The following is a 14420-nucleotide window of genomic DNA, read 5'->3' on the forward strand; positions in this document are numbered from 1 at the left end:
GGAAGAATAGGCCTTATCCCTGTAATGTTTTCACAACAAACATTGCAACACACAAGAGTTAGAAGAATCCATATTCTTATTTCTTTACTCTATCTCATTTCACATTTCACAGGTTGATCCCCTCAATGTGTAAGATATTTGTTTATAAATTTACCCAACTCGTCACGCCATGTCATTCATGCCACTGTCATTGGGAACAACAGAGAAGTTAAAGTAACTGTTTGTGTGAATGCAACCTAAGGCTGCCATGCACACTTACTCCCCAGTCAAATTGAATTTAGGTTTAATTCCAAGTAGACAAATATTTAGAATTGGTTTCTAAACAATTATTTCCCATTCAGGAGACCTTGAAAACCATTACAACATGGAAGCACTTTAATTGCATATTTTATCTGACCTACCTGGACTGCATATCTTGCTGTGTTTTGGGCTGGCCAATATCAGCAGGAGGTGGAGAATGAGAGACGTGCTGCTGTAGCTCTACCAAAGACTGATAGTACTGTTGCTGTTGGTGTTGCTGCTGTTTATAACGAGACAAACTGAAAAACAGCCCTAAAATGGCTTTCAAATTTCCATTCCTTATTTCTGAAAAAATGAAGAAAATATAATAATTAGACTTCTGCTCTGCATGCTTTGAAGTTTCCACATCCTCTTCAACAGCAGACCCACAGACAATGCATTGTAGGAAGTTTCCAAATGCAGGTCCTCATGTGCAAGGAGGTTAGAGGTTGCAAGTATAGCTAGTAAAGCTAGCTATGTTTTATCACTCTTCACATGGTGCCCTGACTCTCTGGAACTGAGAGCGCCTGCAAGAAGGCCCAACTGCTGCAGCTACAGACAGCTTACTACTTCAGAAAGTGGCAGAGGAGAGCTGACGTCTGGAACAAGAATCTGTAAAGGTGAGTCTGATCCATCTATAACTCATTGGAATTGTAGACATAGTCAGCCCACCACTCAAGTCTATTTCCAAGTTTCACTCCAGCAGAATTTGATCTCCATCAGTCTGAAGACCGGACGCTTTGGATAAGCAGATTCCAAAGGTTCTTCTATATGTCTGAAATGGTTTGCACCAGTCCAAGATGAGCTAGGTAAGCACTTCCTATTTCACCATGATACAGTTTTTGAGGGACCCCTATTTGACTCCTGCAAGCAAGAGCAAGGAGAGTCAATATCTGGCTTCATCACAACCCTATATGCTCTCATCCAGCACTTACACAGTAAGGAGCTGGGCTTGGCTGTTCAACCTTAGCTCTGTCTCCGTATCTCCACACATGAGCACTCAGCTCAACTTGCCCCTCCACAGCCAACTTTTGCACCCAAAGGCATAGCAAGCAAGCTGAGTTCTAGAGGTGAAACCCTGTCTCTCTCCTTTTATAAATTAGCCTTTGCTACAGAAGCAGCTGCTGTTAATCTGTTTGATAATCTGAAGCCTTCTTCCCCCACCTGTGCTCCCATTCTGAAATCTATGAAGGTCACCAGTTCTGCTTCCCTAATAAATGTGTGTATGAAACCACATTATGAACCTCTTACTTTTTTATGATTAATATGTTATTAGAAGAATTTCATTTGTAAATAAAGTGGTCAAAGAAAAAAAGGGGTGTGGAAAAAAGTGCAGAAAGTAAACTGTAATGAAATTAGTATAATTAGCATCTACATTTCAAGCGGTTTGCAAAAATGGATAAAAAACAGACTTACATGAAAAATGCATTACAAGGCAAAATGAAACATACAGCTAAATAAAGCTTTAAAATTAATACATCAAAATATCTCCCCCAAACAGCCAACATACAATCTTTTTGCAAACTTCTCAGCAATGTGGCTTTCAAAATTCCCTGAAAATGTGCTTTATAGAGGGAGAACCAGCCTCTCTCTATAATTGTTATGCAGGTTCCTACGCAAAAGAACGTGAACAACAGACTCTATTGCTTCAGCTCCACAGAAACACCAACCATTTGTTAACCAGAATCTTGTTGAATCATCCACTTAACAGCACAGCAAACAGCACATTAAAATGAGCAAGCATAAATGCTTTCCTATACTCGGAGACAGGTATGAAGCTGGCCCTTCCATAATATGAAGTGTCGTTAAGGAGCACCAGAGAACAAGATTCATTAGCTGTAGTTCTTGCTAATAAGAAAAAAGCAAGGCATGTAGCTGCATACTATGCATTAATGTGTAAAGGGACCCCTGACCATTAGGTCCAGTCATGGCCGACTCTGCTTTCAGTGAGCCCGGCGCTCCGGGAAGCAGGCTACTATCCGCAGCCTAGACAGCCCTGCGGGAACTCCCGCAGGGCTGCCTAGGCTGTGGATGTCTTCCTGAAGCCTGGAGAGCGAGAGCGGTCGGTGCGCACCGACCCCTCTCACTCTCCAAGCTTCAGCGAAAGCCTGCATTCGCTCCATAGGACGCACCCAGATTTCCCCTTCATTTTTGGAGGGGAAAAAGTGCGTCCTATGGGGCGAAAAATACGGTGTTTTTATTTTTTTATTTTTGAAATGGATGGAAAATATTTAACACACACACACTTCGCTTACAATAAAGGCAATTGTAAATATACTCTTAACATGTTTCCTGGCAAGTAAATCCTGTTCTCTCCAACAAGGCTTCCCTCTCAAGCATGTGTGCATAGCCTAAGGCTATGATTACAAGGAAGCTACTATCAAACAACGGACTTTAAAAATCCAGCTGTGACAGGAAAAACTATTACTTTTTTTTAAAGGCAGAATAAATGAGAAACACAATCCTGTATCATATAGGTTTTGGAGCTTTTCTGTTTTTTGGGGTTTTTTTTAATTACAGAATTAGATAAAACCCTAATAAATTATATCATTCTATGGAAGGTTAGCCATTGCTTTTTAAGTATTTCCAAACAGACTAGCATCATTGATTGCTTAAAGGACACCTGGTTACTGGATGTTCTTCTAAGAACATTTATTAATGCCAGACTCTTTTAGGAAACATAAGAGGATTGATCAGGTGAGAGCAGCGTCATGAATTGTTGTGTACAAAATACACAGGATTGTATCCAATACTGCGTAAGTGGTGTTCTTCTCATGCAATTGGACTTTTGCTTCCTCTCATCTCCTCTCCTCTCCTGACATGCCCCCAAACCTGCTGTGGAGGTGAAAGTTTCATTGCACAAGCCTGTTGCATGGGATTGGATAAAAGCATTGGATAAAAACCACAGAATTATATACCAAAAGCAATACTAGCATATTGAATATACAGAAATCCTGCAAATTTCCTTCCCAGGACCAACCCTACTATTAGGCTGAATAAGGCAATTTCACACACCCACAGGAAGCAGATGCTGGGGGGCAGCAGCAGGGTGCCAGACATTATTCCTGAGCTCGCTTGCCATTTCCCTCTCTTGGAAGACAGAGCTGTGTGTGTTACACATGTTGATAACCCCCTAAACTAGCCTGTTATGTTCACTTCCCCATTGCCAATGTTGAAGTAAGATTCAACAGCCAGCCTAGTCACTTTCTGTACATGGAACAGAATGGGTGCCATCTTGTCCTTTGTTCCTCAGGCAGCAAAACATTTTGGGCTGGGCTTGATCCTATCTGATCTCAAATACTACCTTCAAATATGGAAAACTCACATACTGTAGCTGTTCTTTTGATACTGACCATATATAGGCCTATTCAAGCTGAATTTGTGGTGCGGAATTTGTGAAGTGTGACTTTTAATACAAAATACAGACCTTCATGTTGTAAAATACAACATTTATAAAATTGAGCAATTATTATATTAATTTATTAATAAGAACAACTTTGGGGAAAATTTCAGATATTTATATTTTGCATCTGCAGCATAAAGAGAAACAAACTGGTGACATAAACTGCAGTTAAATAGTTTGCAATTTGAATAATTATATATATTTATATTTCAAAATGGAGAAATACATTTGGGAAGTTTCTAAATATTTGCACCCTATTTCACACCAGTATATCACCTTTGCTCAGTACACAGACTTGGAACACTGGGAAGATACGGTACATAAAGGCGTTTTTTTCTAGAAAAAGAGGTGCTGGAACCAAAGTTGTTGAGTTTGCCCCACCGCCAAGGCAAAATAACATGAACTGCCACCTTACACCACTGACGGCCATGTCGCTCCAATCACCATGCCACCCACCACCTCCAAAACACAGTCCCAAGTGCCATGCCATGGAACAGCACCACAATGCCACAAAGGTGTTGGAATGCAACCAGTAAGTGACAGAATGCACAAAAGAGGTGCCAGAACTCAGTTCCGGTGACTTCTGGCTTTAAAAAAGTATGATCCCCTTCCAGGAACATCAAACAAATCTATATTCTCTGATGTGAATGAGAGGGACCTATTATACTAAAAAAAAAAATGTTTCCCACTGAAGTTAACAGAATCTGTTTTCTTTTGAATACAGTTGAGAGAGAAAAACATTTCATCCATTTGATCTTTTCAACATTGCTCAGATATATGTCAAAAAACTAATTACTTAAATCTTCTCAAAAGATGGGAACTATTAAGATAGTTCTAACAACTACATCTTATGTTTCCTATAAAAGAGAAAGTATAATTCAAAATTTATCAGTTTAGTCATCTATGCAAAAAAAATAATGTCTTTCAACTCTACAATTCTATGATTTTTCTGACTTGGTTATATGTACACTACTCACCATTTCTCAGTTTTTAAGAGCCACTGAACATGATGCTACTTTAGAATTAGTCAGGAAGATTCAGTATAATGTTATGTCATTAAGTGCAGAACGTAAGCCTGCACACACAAAAAGTGTTTTAACTTCCAATCTTAAAAATAGTAATTCTAAATCTATGTAGTTTTACTGACAGTATCAGACAATGGCTGATATTCCCAGTAAATAACAAATTCCACAACTTGAGAAGATTCTGAAGCAAATGCTTGCAATTTCTGATCTGGCAAATTCTGATCTGGCAAATTCTGATGAGTTTTGCTAAAATGAGGTTTGCTCCTGACTTCAGTTGTCTGCACTATACAGTACAGTAAGTCACATATGCATTTTTCATTTTGTGCTTGTAGAAAGCATATTTCTAGCTATGAATCTTTAGGAAGAGGAAGAAATGGAGGCAAAGATATTCAAGGGGAAAGTGCTAATTTAAATAAATATTTCCCATAGGAAATGGGTTTTTTAAGTGTTTTAATTTATGCCAAGAATTATGTCAAACCAAAACTGTATTTCATAAGACAACTGCCGTATTTTTCACTCTATAAGACACACCAGACCATAAGATGCACCTAGTTTTTGGAGGAGGAAAACAAGAAAAAAAAGATTCTGCTTTTGCTGTGCAGTGATCCCTCCTGCTGTTCTGGCTTCTGGGATAGCTGCGCAGCCGGCATTCGCTCCATAAGACGCACACACATTTCCCCTTACTTTTTAGGAGGAAAAAGTGAGTCTTATAGAGCAAAAAATACGGTAATATCTTTTCCAAAATAATATACTGCAAATCAAGTTTGAAGAAGTACCTTTCCAGAAGGTAATTCACTATCTCTGATGATGATGATGATGGCTTTTTCTTACCTTCCGCAGAAAGACCTTGGACATTTACTCCTCTGGCTGCCAGAAAGTTAAGGCAGACATCAACATTCTCAATCTGCAAAATGAACATGAAATAGCAAAGCAGTTAAAGGCTATTTTGCAAGATGGACTTGAATGCAGCAAAGGGAGGGGGGGAGAGAAATGAATACTTTGCATTCATCACATACTCCAGTTCTTTAGTAAAGTTTAACAAGAATGATTACTGTTAATTGGTCAGCTGCTATAAAAGCTTTCATTGTCCACTTTGGTGCTTAAAAACAATTCATAAAGGCTTGATCCAGAATGGCACACTGACAAATCAGCAACCCACCTACTTACCATAAAACTGGATTCTGTACACAAAAATAAGCAACAATGGACAATACTGCAGCGTGTGTACAAAGTCGTGGGTGAACAGATGATTCAATGACAATGTGTCAAGAGCAAAATGGAAAAAATGGGTTGTAAAAAGTATGGGATAAGGTGTGGTATCAGAAGATATTATTTACTAAGCTTTGTGAGCGAGCTTTGTATGTGTTATTATTTAAACTAAATTAAATAATGACAATAATACTTCAGTAATATTATATGATTATCACCACCACCACCATTATCTCTTGAATTCCTTCATGTTAATCTGGGAAACCTGTTTCATTAACCATGGTTTGCATGTGAAGACCCCCAAGACCTCCCAAAGAAAGACACAGTTGACACCAATATTAGTTTAAGGTTACTGGCATAATTTTGGCCACAACTTTATTGATTACTGAATGTGAGTGGTTCGCTTAGGCATTGATTCAACTAGCTGCACCTACACCTCTGGCAGGGCAGCACTGACAACTGGACACCGGCAGAAGTCAGTAAGGGTAAACAGACTGGGGGAGCATTGGTCCTACCACAGATGTAACCTCACCAAGCACCTGGATTCCTTTAAAAGAATACCCTATTGCACATTGGGAGGGGCAGGTGTGTCAACCTCCCCTCACCACACCTTGAACCAATGCCTAACCTCCAAACCTTACAAAGTTGTGACAATTTGCTACACAGGAGGCGAAACCCAAGTGGCACCAGCCAATCAGCCAAATGGGGAAATTCCTACTGGGCCCCTGCCCCAAACGCAGATGATCCACAACAGCATAGCAAGGTCATAGCAAGACCCTAAATATAGGGAAGGTGGGCGGGTGAACCGGTGCACGAAGCGCTAAGAGGAAGCTCGACGCAACGTGCAGCTGTATAAATAGGTCCCCCAGCTGCAAATTCTCTCAACCCCATTGGCCAGAATTACCCCAGCAACTGAGGGACCCAATCGGGTTGTGGTGGCTATCCAAACAATCCCACCCACACAAATGGTAAGGTCAGTTTTAGTGATTTCACTGCAACACGTGCCCTCCGTGAGGAGGACACGATTTTTCATGAAGTTCCAGGTTCATTCTAGGCTTATCTACCACTGGTTTATCAACTTACATATTTGTGAAGCATAGCTATTTCATAGGGAAATGATGAAGGAACAAATGACTTCTGAAAAATAATATTTTAATTATAGAATCTCCCCCCCCCCCATCAACCCACCAGAAGCTCCTTTTAACACTTGGGCTATTCACTCCATCCACAAAAGCTCAGAGTAAACTGCATGCCAAAAGTATAGAAGGCTATATTTTATGCTGGAAAGAACACACCAAGTTACTGCAATGAAAAACAAACATTTATCAAAGTAGTTCTTCATGTAGGATGTGAAACAGCATCCAAAGGACAGCTATCATCTGTCAGGGCAAGGGTGAAAACATCTCTCCCAAGTATGTTTTGCTAAGACCAACAAAATGTAAATAATATAATAGCTAACACATTAAACTAAACATATTGGTCTATATTTTAACGACACTTTCATATAAATCTGGACTAACTTCACTGAAGTAAATATGCAGAATTCAAAATTACCCTCCTGCCTGCAAAGTCTGAAGTGTCATTTGATAGAATGTTAAATGATGTTTACTGGAGATAATTGTATAAGCACAAAACTGGTATTTTTTTATATAAAAAAAAATCAAAACTGAACTTGCTATGAATATCTTCATTTATATGAAGAAATACTTCCGCACAGTAATTAACGGCATCATTGATATTTGCAGAGGTGGTTGCAAGAAAAAGAAAGCTCTGTGAAGAAGTTTGGACACTTCTGTAAACATATTTCCTGTGTTAAGCATCAATTTATTCAAAAACAAAATTGCCTTTTATTGCACATATGGTTACCGAATAATACAGGGGGTTTTTTTGCAGCAGGTTGCTGACACAACAATAGAAGGGGCAAGAAAAAGCAGATTAATTAATCCTTTTTGAACAATTTGTTAACTGTTTCTAGATTCTTGAGTGTGAAGTCATGTATAACAGTATAAGGACTTACACATGTTCATGGTGTTATTACATCTGCATTTGCTGAATAAAACAAACTAGTGCAGCTTAACAGGTAGAACTCAGTTCAAATCCCACCCCAGCCAAGAATTCACTATTTCATCAAAAGCAAACCACTAATCCTTTTTGCTCTCAGGCCTCATTAGCAATATGAGGATAACCACAGTCACCTTCCCTAACAGTATCTTGCAAAGATCACCAAGATAATGTATAAGAACTACACTGAACGCTTGAAATGTGCTACATAAATGCTGTTAGAAGATCCAGCATGACACTGGGTAATAAATTATTGGGGTTATTTTTCACTTTCATTTCCACTCAGTAATAAAAAAAAAACCTCTTCAAAGTTTAACCATTTTGAAGCTTTCATTGTGTACATAAACACTGCTTTAATTACCTTCTCTTTTGCCTTGGCAAACCACAATTATTCTTTGAACTCAGACCCCAGCAGCCCTAAACACATTTTATTCAAACTTACATGCAGATGAAAATAATTTAAATTTTGCAGTTGCAGAAGTTCGAATAGACTTTATCCAGCTTCTAAGCTCTCCATACTGTTTCAATCAGAGCTAGCTAGAATGGGTCTCTGAAATCAATGTTTACTAAAGGAGCAAATTTTAGGGTTAATGTAGTATACAGTACAGTTTTACTTCCTACTAGTACTTCTTAGTAATATTTGTCTATATTGTTGGGTTTTACATAAGGCAGGATAGTCACTGTGTCAACATAACACAAAACAACAAATATGCTCCATTTAAAAAAATAAATCAGTCCTACAATGTACCTAGTGTGTGCATCTCTATCCTGGGATCGGCCAATCCATCCTCTGTAATCTCACTGAATTCTGTGATAAACTGCTGTGAGCAAAGCAAATATTACGAGAATTGTGGCATATGCAATATTAAAGCTACAAATCTTACAAGTACTGAATAAAAGATGTGTGTGAAAAGTTCAAAAAGGGCTGTAACTAAAGCAAGAAACTAAAACTATATAAAAAAGAAAGGCAAGTCCAATGTACCCAATGGAAATTTTAAAAGGCAAATAGGGTTGAGACTCACAAAACAGTTAAGTACCTGTTATGAGAGACAGGAGTACTATGTTCATCACAGCTCTTTCCTACTAAGTTCACTAGTGAGAGCTGAGGGTGCCATGTGTCTAAAACTTTTAGAGAAATATGAAGGAATTTGGAATCTAGATTGAAGGTTTAATATTCTTTTGGGACCCAATTTATTTCTTTTAAAAAAGAACTTAATAGTTGTAGTATAACTATAGAAGATTGTTATAGTTGTTCAAGGGGTTAGGACTATGGCTGGAAGAGATTAGATGCAGCAACCTTATTGAATCTGACCATAAAGGTAAAGGTACCCCTGACCGTTAGGTCCAGTCACGGATGACTCTGGGGTTACGTGTTCATCTCACTCTATAGGCCAAGGGAGCCGGCGTTTGTCTGCAGACAGCTTCTGAGTCATGTGGCCAGCATGACTAAGCTGCAGCGCACAGAAACACTGTTTACCTTCCCGCCGGAGTGGTACCTATTTATCTACTTGCACTTGATGTGCTTTTGAACTGCTAGGTGGGCAGGAGCTGGGACCGAGCAACGGGAGCTCACCCCTGTTGTGGGGATTCAAACCACCGACCTACCAATAGGTAATTAGAAAGACAACAGGCAATTAGGAAGACAACAAGCTGTTTACTACCTACAGATTGTCCCATTATGTAAAAATATTAGCAATGCACATTCCGAATTCATCCCTGTGAAGCAAAAGGTTAATTTCCCCCTTTTGAGGTGCTTGAATGGAATACAAGGTGAGTATTTCATACAGTATCTTAATATTTTACAAAAGAAAAATTGCAAATCAAAATTTAGTTTGAGCATATGTCATTATCCAGTAACTGCAAGTAAATAAATTTACATGAATAATTCAGTTGTTGGATAGAAACTCACCACTGGCTTATATTAAAAATGTATATTCTTTATCATTGATTTTCGTATTACTAAGAGTTGCTTTCATCTCCTTCCTCTGGCAGATTGCACCTTCTCTGCTTCCAAACATAATGAATTATAGCATGTACACAGGATAATTAATGATGACTAATACAACTATATATTATTCCTTCCTTTCCCTGAGATTAATCAGTTCCATAAATATGTCAATCTGCCAGATTCTCAAGCCTTTACTAAAGAAATTATACTGGTGAGAGCCCAGAATCCTAAGCACGCTTAGAGAAGTATTTTATTTAAAGAAATGAGGGACACTTCTAAGGAAATGTGACAACGATTAACGATTAAAAGATAGATGTGTTATGTTTCTGTGTTTTTGCATCCATTGCCAAAAGTAGATTTAAAAGCCCCAAAGATTGATGAAGAGCTTGGATGCTGGACAAGACATATATATATATATATATATATATATATATACACACACACACACACACACACACACACACACACAGTCACTCAACTTCCACCCTACAATAATGCTTCTTCTTTCTTTTTCTTTTTTAAAAAATCAGCGTTCATTTATGAAGTTGTGATATGGAGTCTGTTAAACTCATTTGGGGAGTGTGCAGTCTTTTCTTGGGGAATTCTAAGCACAATATCCTCAAATTGGATAGGAAGGGTATTTGACATGAAATATTCACAGAGACAAATAAAGGCTTTCCATCGATCATATGCACTTTTGTTACCTGCTTGTCTTTTCCAGTTTCTCTGCGTATTCAACTTTTAAGAGATTCTTGACTAATCTTAGCTCACAGTCCTGAGGTCTGGGGCTGAGATCCAACAGAAAATGCCACTGGCAAAACACAGGAGGCTATTTTGACTCAACAGGAGGTGGCCTGTGTCACATCTAATGCCGGTCTGGAGAGGCCCCCAACACTTTGAAGCACATTTTCAGAGCGTACAAGGGACTGCTGGGGGAAAGGGAATCAATGAAAATAACCCCCCTCCTTCTGCAAGTGTGAACATCCGGGGATCGGGGTGGGAGATACTCCAGCAAGCGTAAGTCTAGTTAGGATTCAAGCTATCGTACCAAAGGGCAGAAGTACAGTGGTACCTCGGGTTACATACGCTTCAGGTTACATACGCTTCAGGTTACAGACTCCGCTAACCCAGAAATAGTGCTTCAGGTTAAGAACTTTGCTTCAGGATGAGAACAGAAATCGTGCAGCGGCGGCACAGTGGCGGCAGGAGGCCCCATTAGCTAAAGTGGTGCTTCAGGTTAAGAACAGTTTCAGGTTAAGAACGGACCTCCAGAACGAATTAAGTTCTTAACCCGAGGTACCACTGTACATGTTATGAAGCTCCATTATTTCATAATGCTAATGTGGAAAGCGATGCTTAATCCCTTTGTGTGTCATATGGCAGCCATTATTCCTCCATCTCTAGGTGTGTGAATTGAACTGAATACTCAAGTACAGTGGTACCTCGGTTTATGAACTTAATCTGTTCCGGAAGTCTGTTCTTAAACTGAAATCATTTCCCTAATGAGGCCTTCCACTGCTGGTGCCCTTCCACCATTCAGATCACTTGTACCCAATTAAGATTGTCTTCCATGAATATGATCTTAACAGTGTGCGTGTCCTTAAGTGACTGTTGTTCAGACTGGCTATTTTACAACAGGGTTTGCTAAACTGTGGCACTTCAGATGTTGCTGAACTCCCATTATCCCTGGCTCCTGTTTTAAAGTCCTTTGTGAAATTAAATATCTTCCCTTACACTCCTTGGGGTTCTTGCCCTTGTGTATGCCTGACTGATTATACCCCATTTGCCTCCAGCATACTGACTTAACCAAAAAACCTTTCCCCTGTCTTTGCGTAACCTTTTCTGTCCTTGGATATAAGTGATTCCCCCACCTTTCCCTCACCTTTTTCAGTCTTCTGCTTCTCTTTATATCTTTCTGAAGCTGTGAGACACATGCAGAAGAGAATTATAATTTCCTAGGAGGAAAATCAGCAAGGCAGTCAACCATCTTAAGCACTCACTACATCAACGAGATTCCCCCCCCCCATTGTTATGTAGACCTCCTGGGTGCATGTTATCAGCTTATAAAGTTTGCTAAGTCAGTCAGGTTTCCAGACAAGGTTAAGTATTTTTGAGTATTTGCAGCAGATAAACCTAAAACTCAGCATGACCAAGTAACAAGGAAGCAGGTATACAAACGACAGCTATGTTGGTGAAATATTTCTGCTTAGAAACAAATAACACCAGGTATGCAGAACTCCTTCTGGGCAGGCTTTTTTGAGGAAATGATACTGAACAAGAGATTAAATGCTATCCCAAGGCCATCCGCAAAGATGAATAGATACTGCTGTGAAATGTCACAGTTTGCTAACAGAACTTAGAATGCCCTACTTGATGGAAAGCCCAAGGCTATTAGTTGTTGTTGTTGTTGGTGGTGGTGGTGGTGGTAGTGAGGAGTTATATGTCCAAGGACAAAGAAACATTTAATATTGGTGGTTTTAAAAACTGCAATCTTCAGCTGCTGGGGTTGACACACCACCACTGAAAAATAAGCAATGGTGGCAAAGGGGGGGGGGAGTGAGACTAGGGGCCAATTTTGGAACTTTCATCTCAGTCTAACTCACAATTAGACAATGTGGTTCAACAATCTCAATCATCCCCTAAATCTCTTCTGGTAGTGGAATCGCCCAATCCTAAAGAGCAAATCTGGGGACAGCAGGGAGCACGCAAGGGGAGGAGGGGGAATTCTCATTGCACCAGCAGGAATCCTTGCACTGACTTCCGCTGGAACAATAGGTTAGCACAATATGGTGCACGGGAAGCTGCTTTATACTCATTCAGACTATTGGTTTATCTAGCTCGATATTCTACACCAGGGGTTGTCAGCCTGGTTCCTACCACCCACTAGTGGGCATTTCAGGATTCTAGGTGGGTGGTAGGGGTTTCTACATCACAAGCTGAATCCTCCTTCTATCGAGCACTGGTGGGTGGTAAGGAAATTTTACCATCAAGAAAGATGCATTAATGGGCGGTAGGTATAAAAAGGTTGACTACCCCATTCTACACAGACAGGATTTCAGACTGAAGACTTTCCCAGCCCTACCTGGAGATTCCAGAAATTGAAACAGTGGTCTTTTGACTAAGAAGCCTGTGCTCTAAAGGAAACTGCAGGAGAGGGTGGAATGATGGGACATTGCTGTGCCATGAATGCATTAAAAGGTAAAGGGACCCCTGACCATTAGGTCCAGTCGTGACCGACTCTGGGGTTGCGGCTCTCATCTCGCTTTATTGGCTGAGGGAGCCGGCGTACAGCTTCCGGGTCATGTGGCCAGCATGACTAAGCCGCTTCTGGTGAACCAGAGCAGCGCACGGAAAAGCCGTTTACCTTCCCACCAGAGCGGTACCTATTTATCTACTTGCACTTTGATGTGTTTTCGAACTGCTAGGTTGGCAGGAGCAGGGACCGAGCAACGGGAGCTCACCCCGTCGCGGGGATTCAAACCGCCGACTGCTTAGCGTCTAAGCTTCTCTCTTCTATGTTGTTGATGGTGGGGTGTTCCTGTTTGTTGCTACTGCCAACAGAGAAAGTGGAAGTGCTTAAGTCAGCATTCATGTAGTAATATATCTTATTTGAATAAACCTGAGTTGTTTGGTGCCTGCTGCTTCAAGCATTTTGTTTCTTGTGAGTCAGGCCTAGGCAGATAAATTGCAAGTCAAATCAAGACCCTTGTTTCTGTTCCTTGGGAATACGGTAGCTATTTGTTTCATAGCTGTATAGAGACGTATCATTGTATCATTTATCCCAAGTCCAGCTTACATTGGTTCTGAATTTCAGTTTAATAATACACATTGAAGGGGGGGAGTTTATATAATATTGCTATTGATGTTATTTTAAGTGGTGGGTAGCATTCTGCACATTCTTTGTATCTTTAGCATGCTAAAATGTTTCCTTTCAAACAATCATATAAATAGACTTTGATGAATCCGACATATTTTTCTAATCCTTCTGTTACCCTGAAAGAAATTTAATCATTCCTGCAACAAACAGGTGTGCCTAGAATATTTCTTAGAGTCAACTACTGTCTTGGTATGTTTACAAGGCCAACTAACAGAGTTTGATTATAGCATACTTTTGTGCTCAGATAAACACATTCAGAAACCAAACTGTAATTGTGAATAGTTTGCTGTATTTTTGTTACAAGGCATGCCAATTTTACTAAATCATATTACCGACAACACAATGCAATGTAATGCAACCAATACAGGCCCAATTCACTAGCAATGTACGTAAATTATATTATTAATATTTATTACATTTGTATACTGCCCTTTATCTAAAGACGCCAAGGCAGTTCACAACATAAAAATACAAAAGGAGAATACAAAATATACATGATAAAGCAAAAACAAACCAATAACCCCGCACTTCCACACACACATTTAAAAGCCATATACAGTGGTACCTCAGGTTAAGGACTTAATTCGTTCCGGAGGTCCATTCTTAACCTGAAACTGT

At 39.7% G+C, this 14420-nt stretch overlaps 1 protein-coding gene across 10 annotated transcripts in view; it reads right to left on the reverse strand.

The window, feature by feature from the left end:
- NAV3 (neuron navigator 3) overlaps positions 1–14420 on the reverse strand; it is a 430222-nt gene that overhangs the window by 141840 nt on the left and 273962 nt on the right. For all 10 annotated transcript variants that reach the window (XM_080971313.1, XM_080971308.1, XM_080971315.1 and 7 more), the window contains 2 exons: positions 5539–5611; positions 402–585 (listed from right to left, as the gene is read on the reverse strand). In XM_080971313.1, coding sequence (XP_080827439.1) covers positions 402–585; positions 5539–5611 — 257 coding nt within the window. The remainder of the gene's footprint in view (positions 1–401; positions 586–5538; positions 5612–14420) is intronic.

This window comes from Podarcis pityusensis (genome assembly GCF_964106645.2).
Source record: "Podarcis pityusensis genome assembly, chromosome: 10".
NCBI lineage: Eukaryota > Metazoa > Chordata > Lepidosauria > Squamata > Lacertidae > Podarcis > Podarcis pityusensis.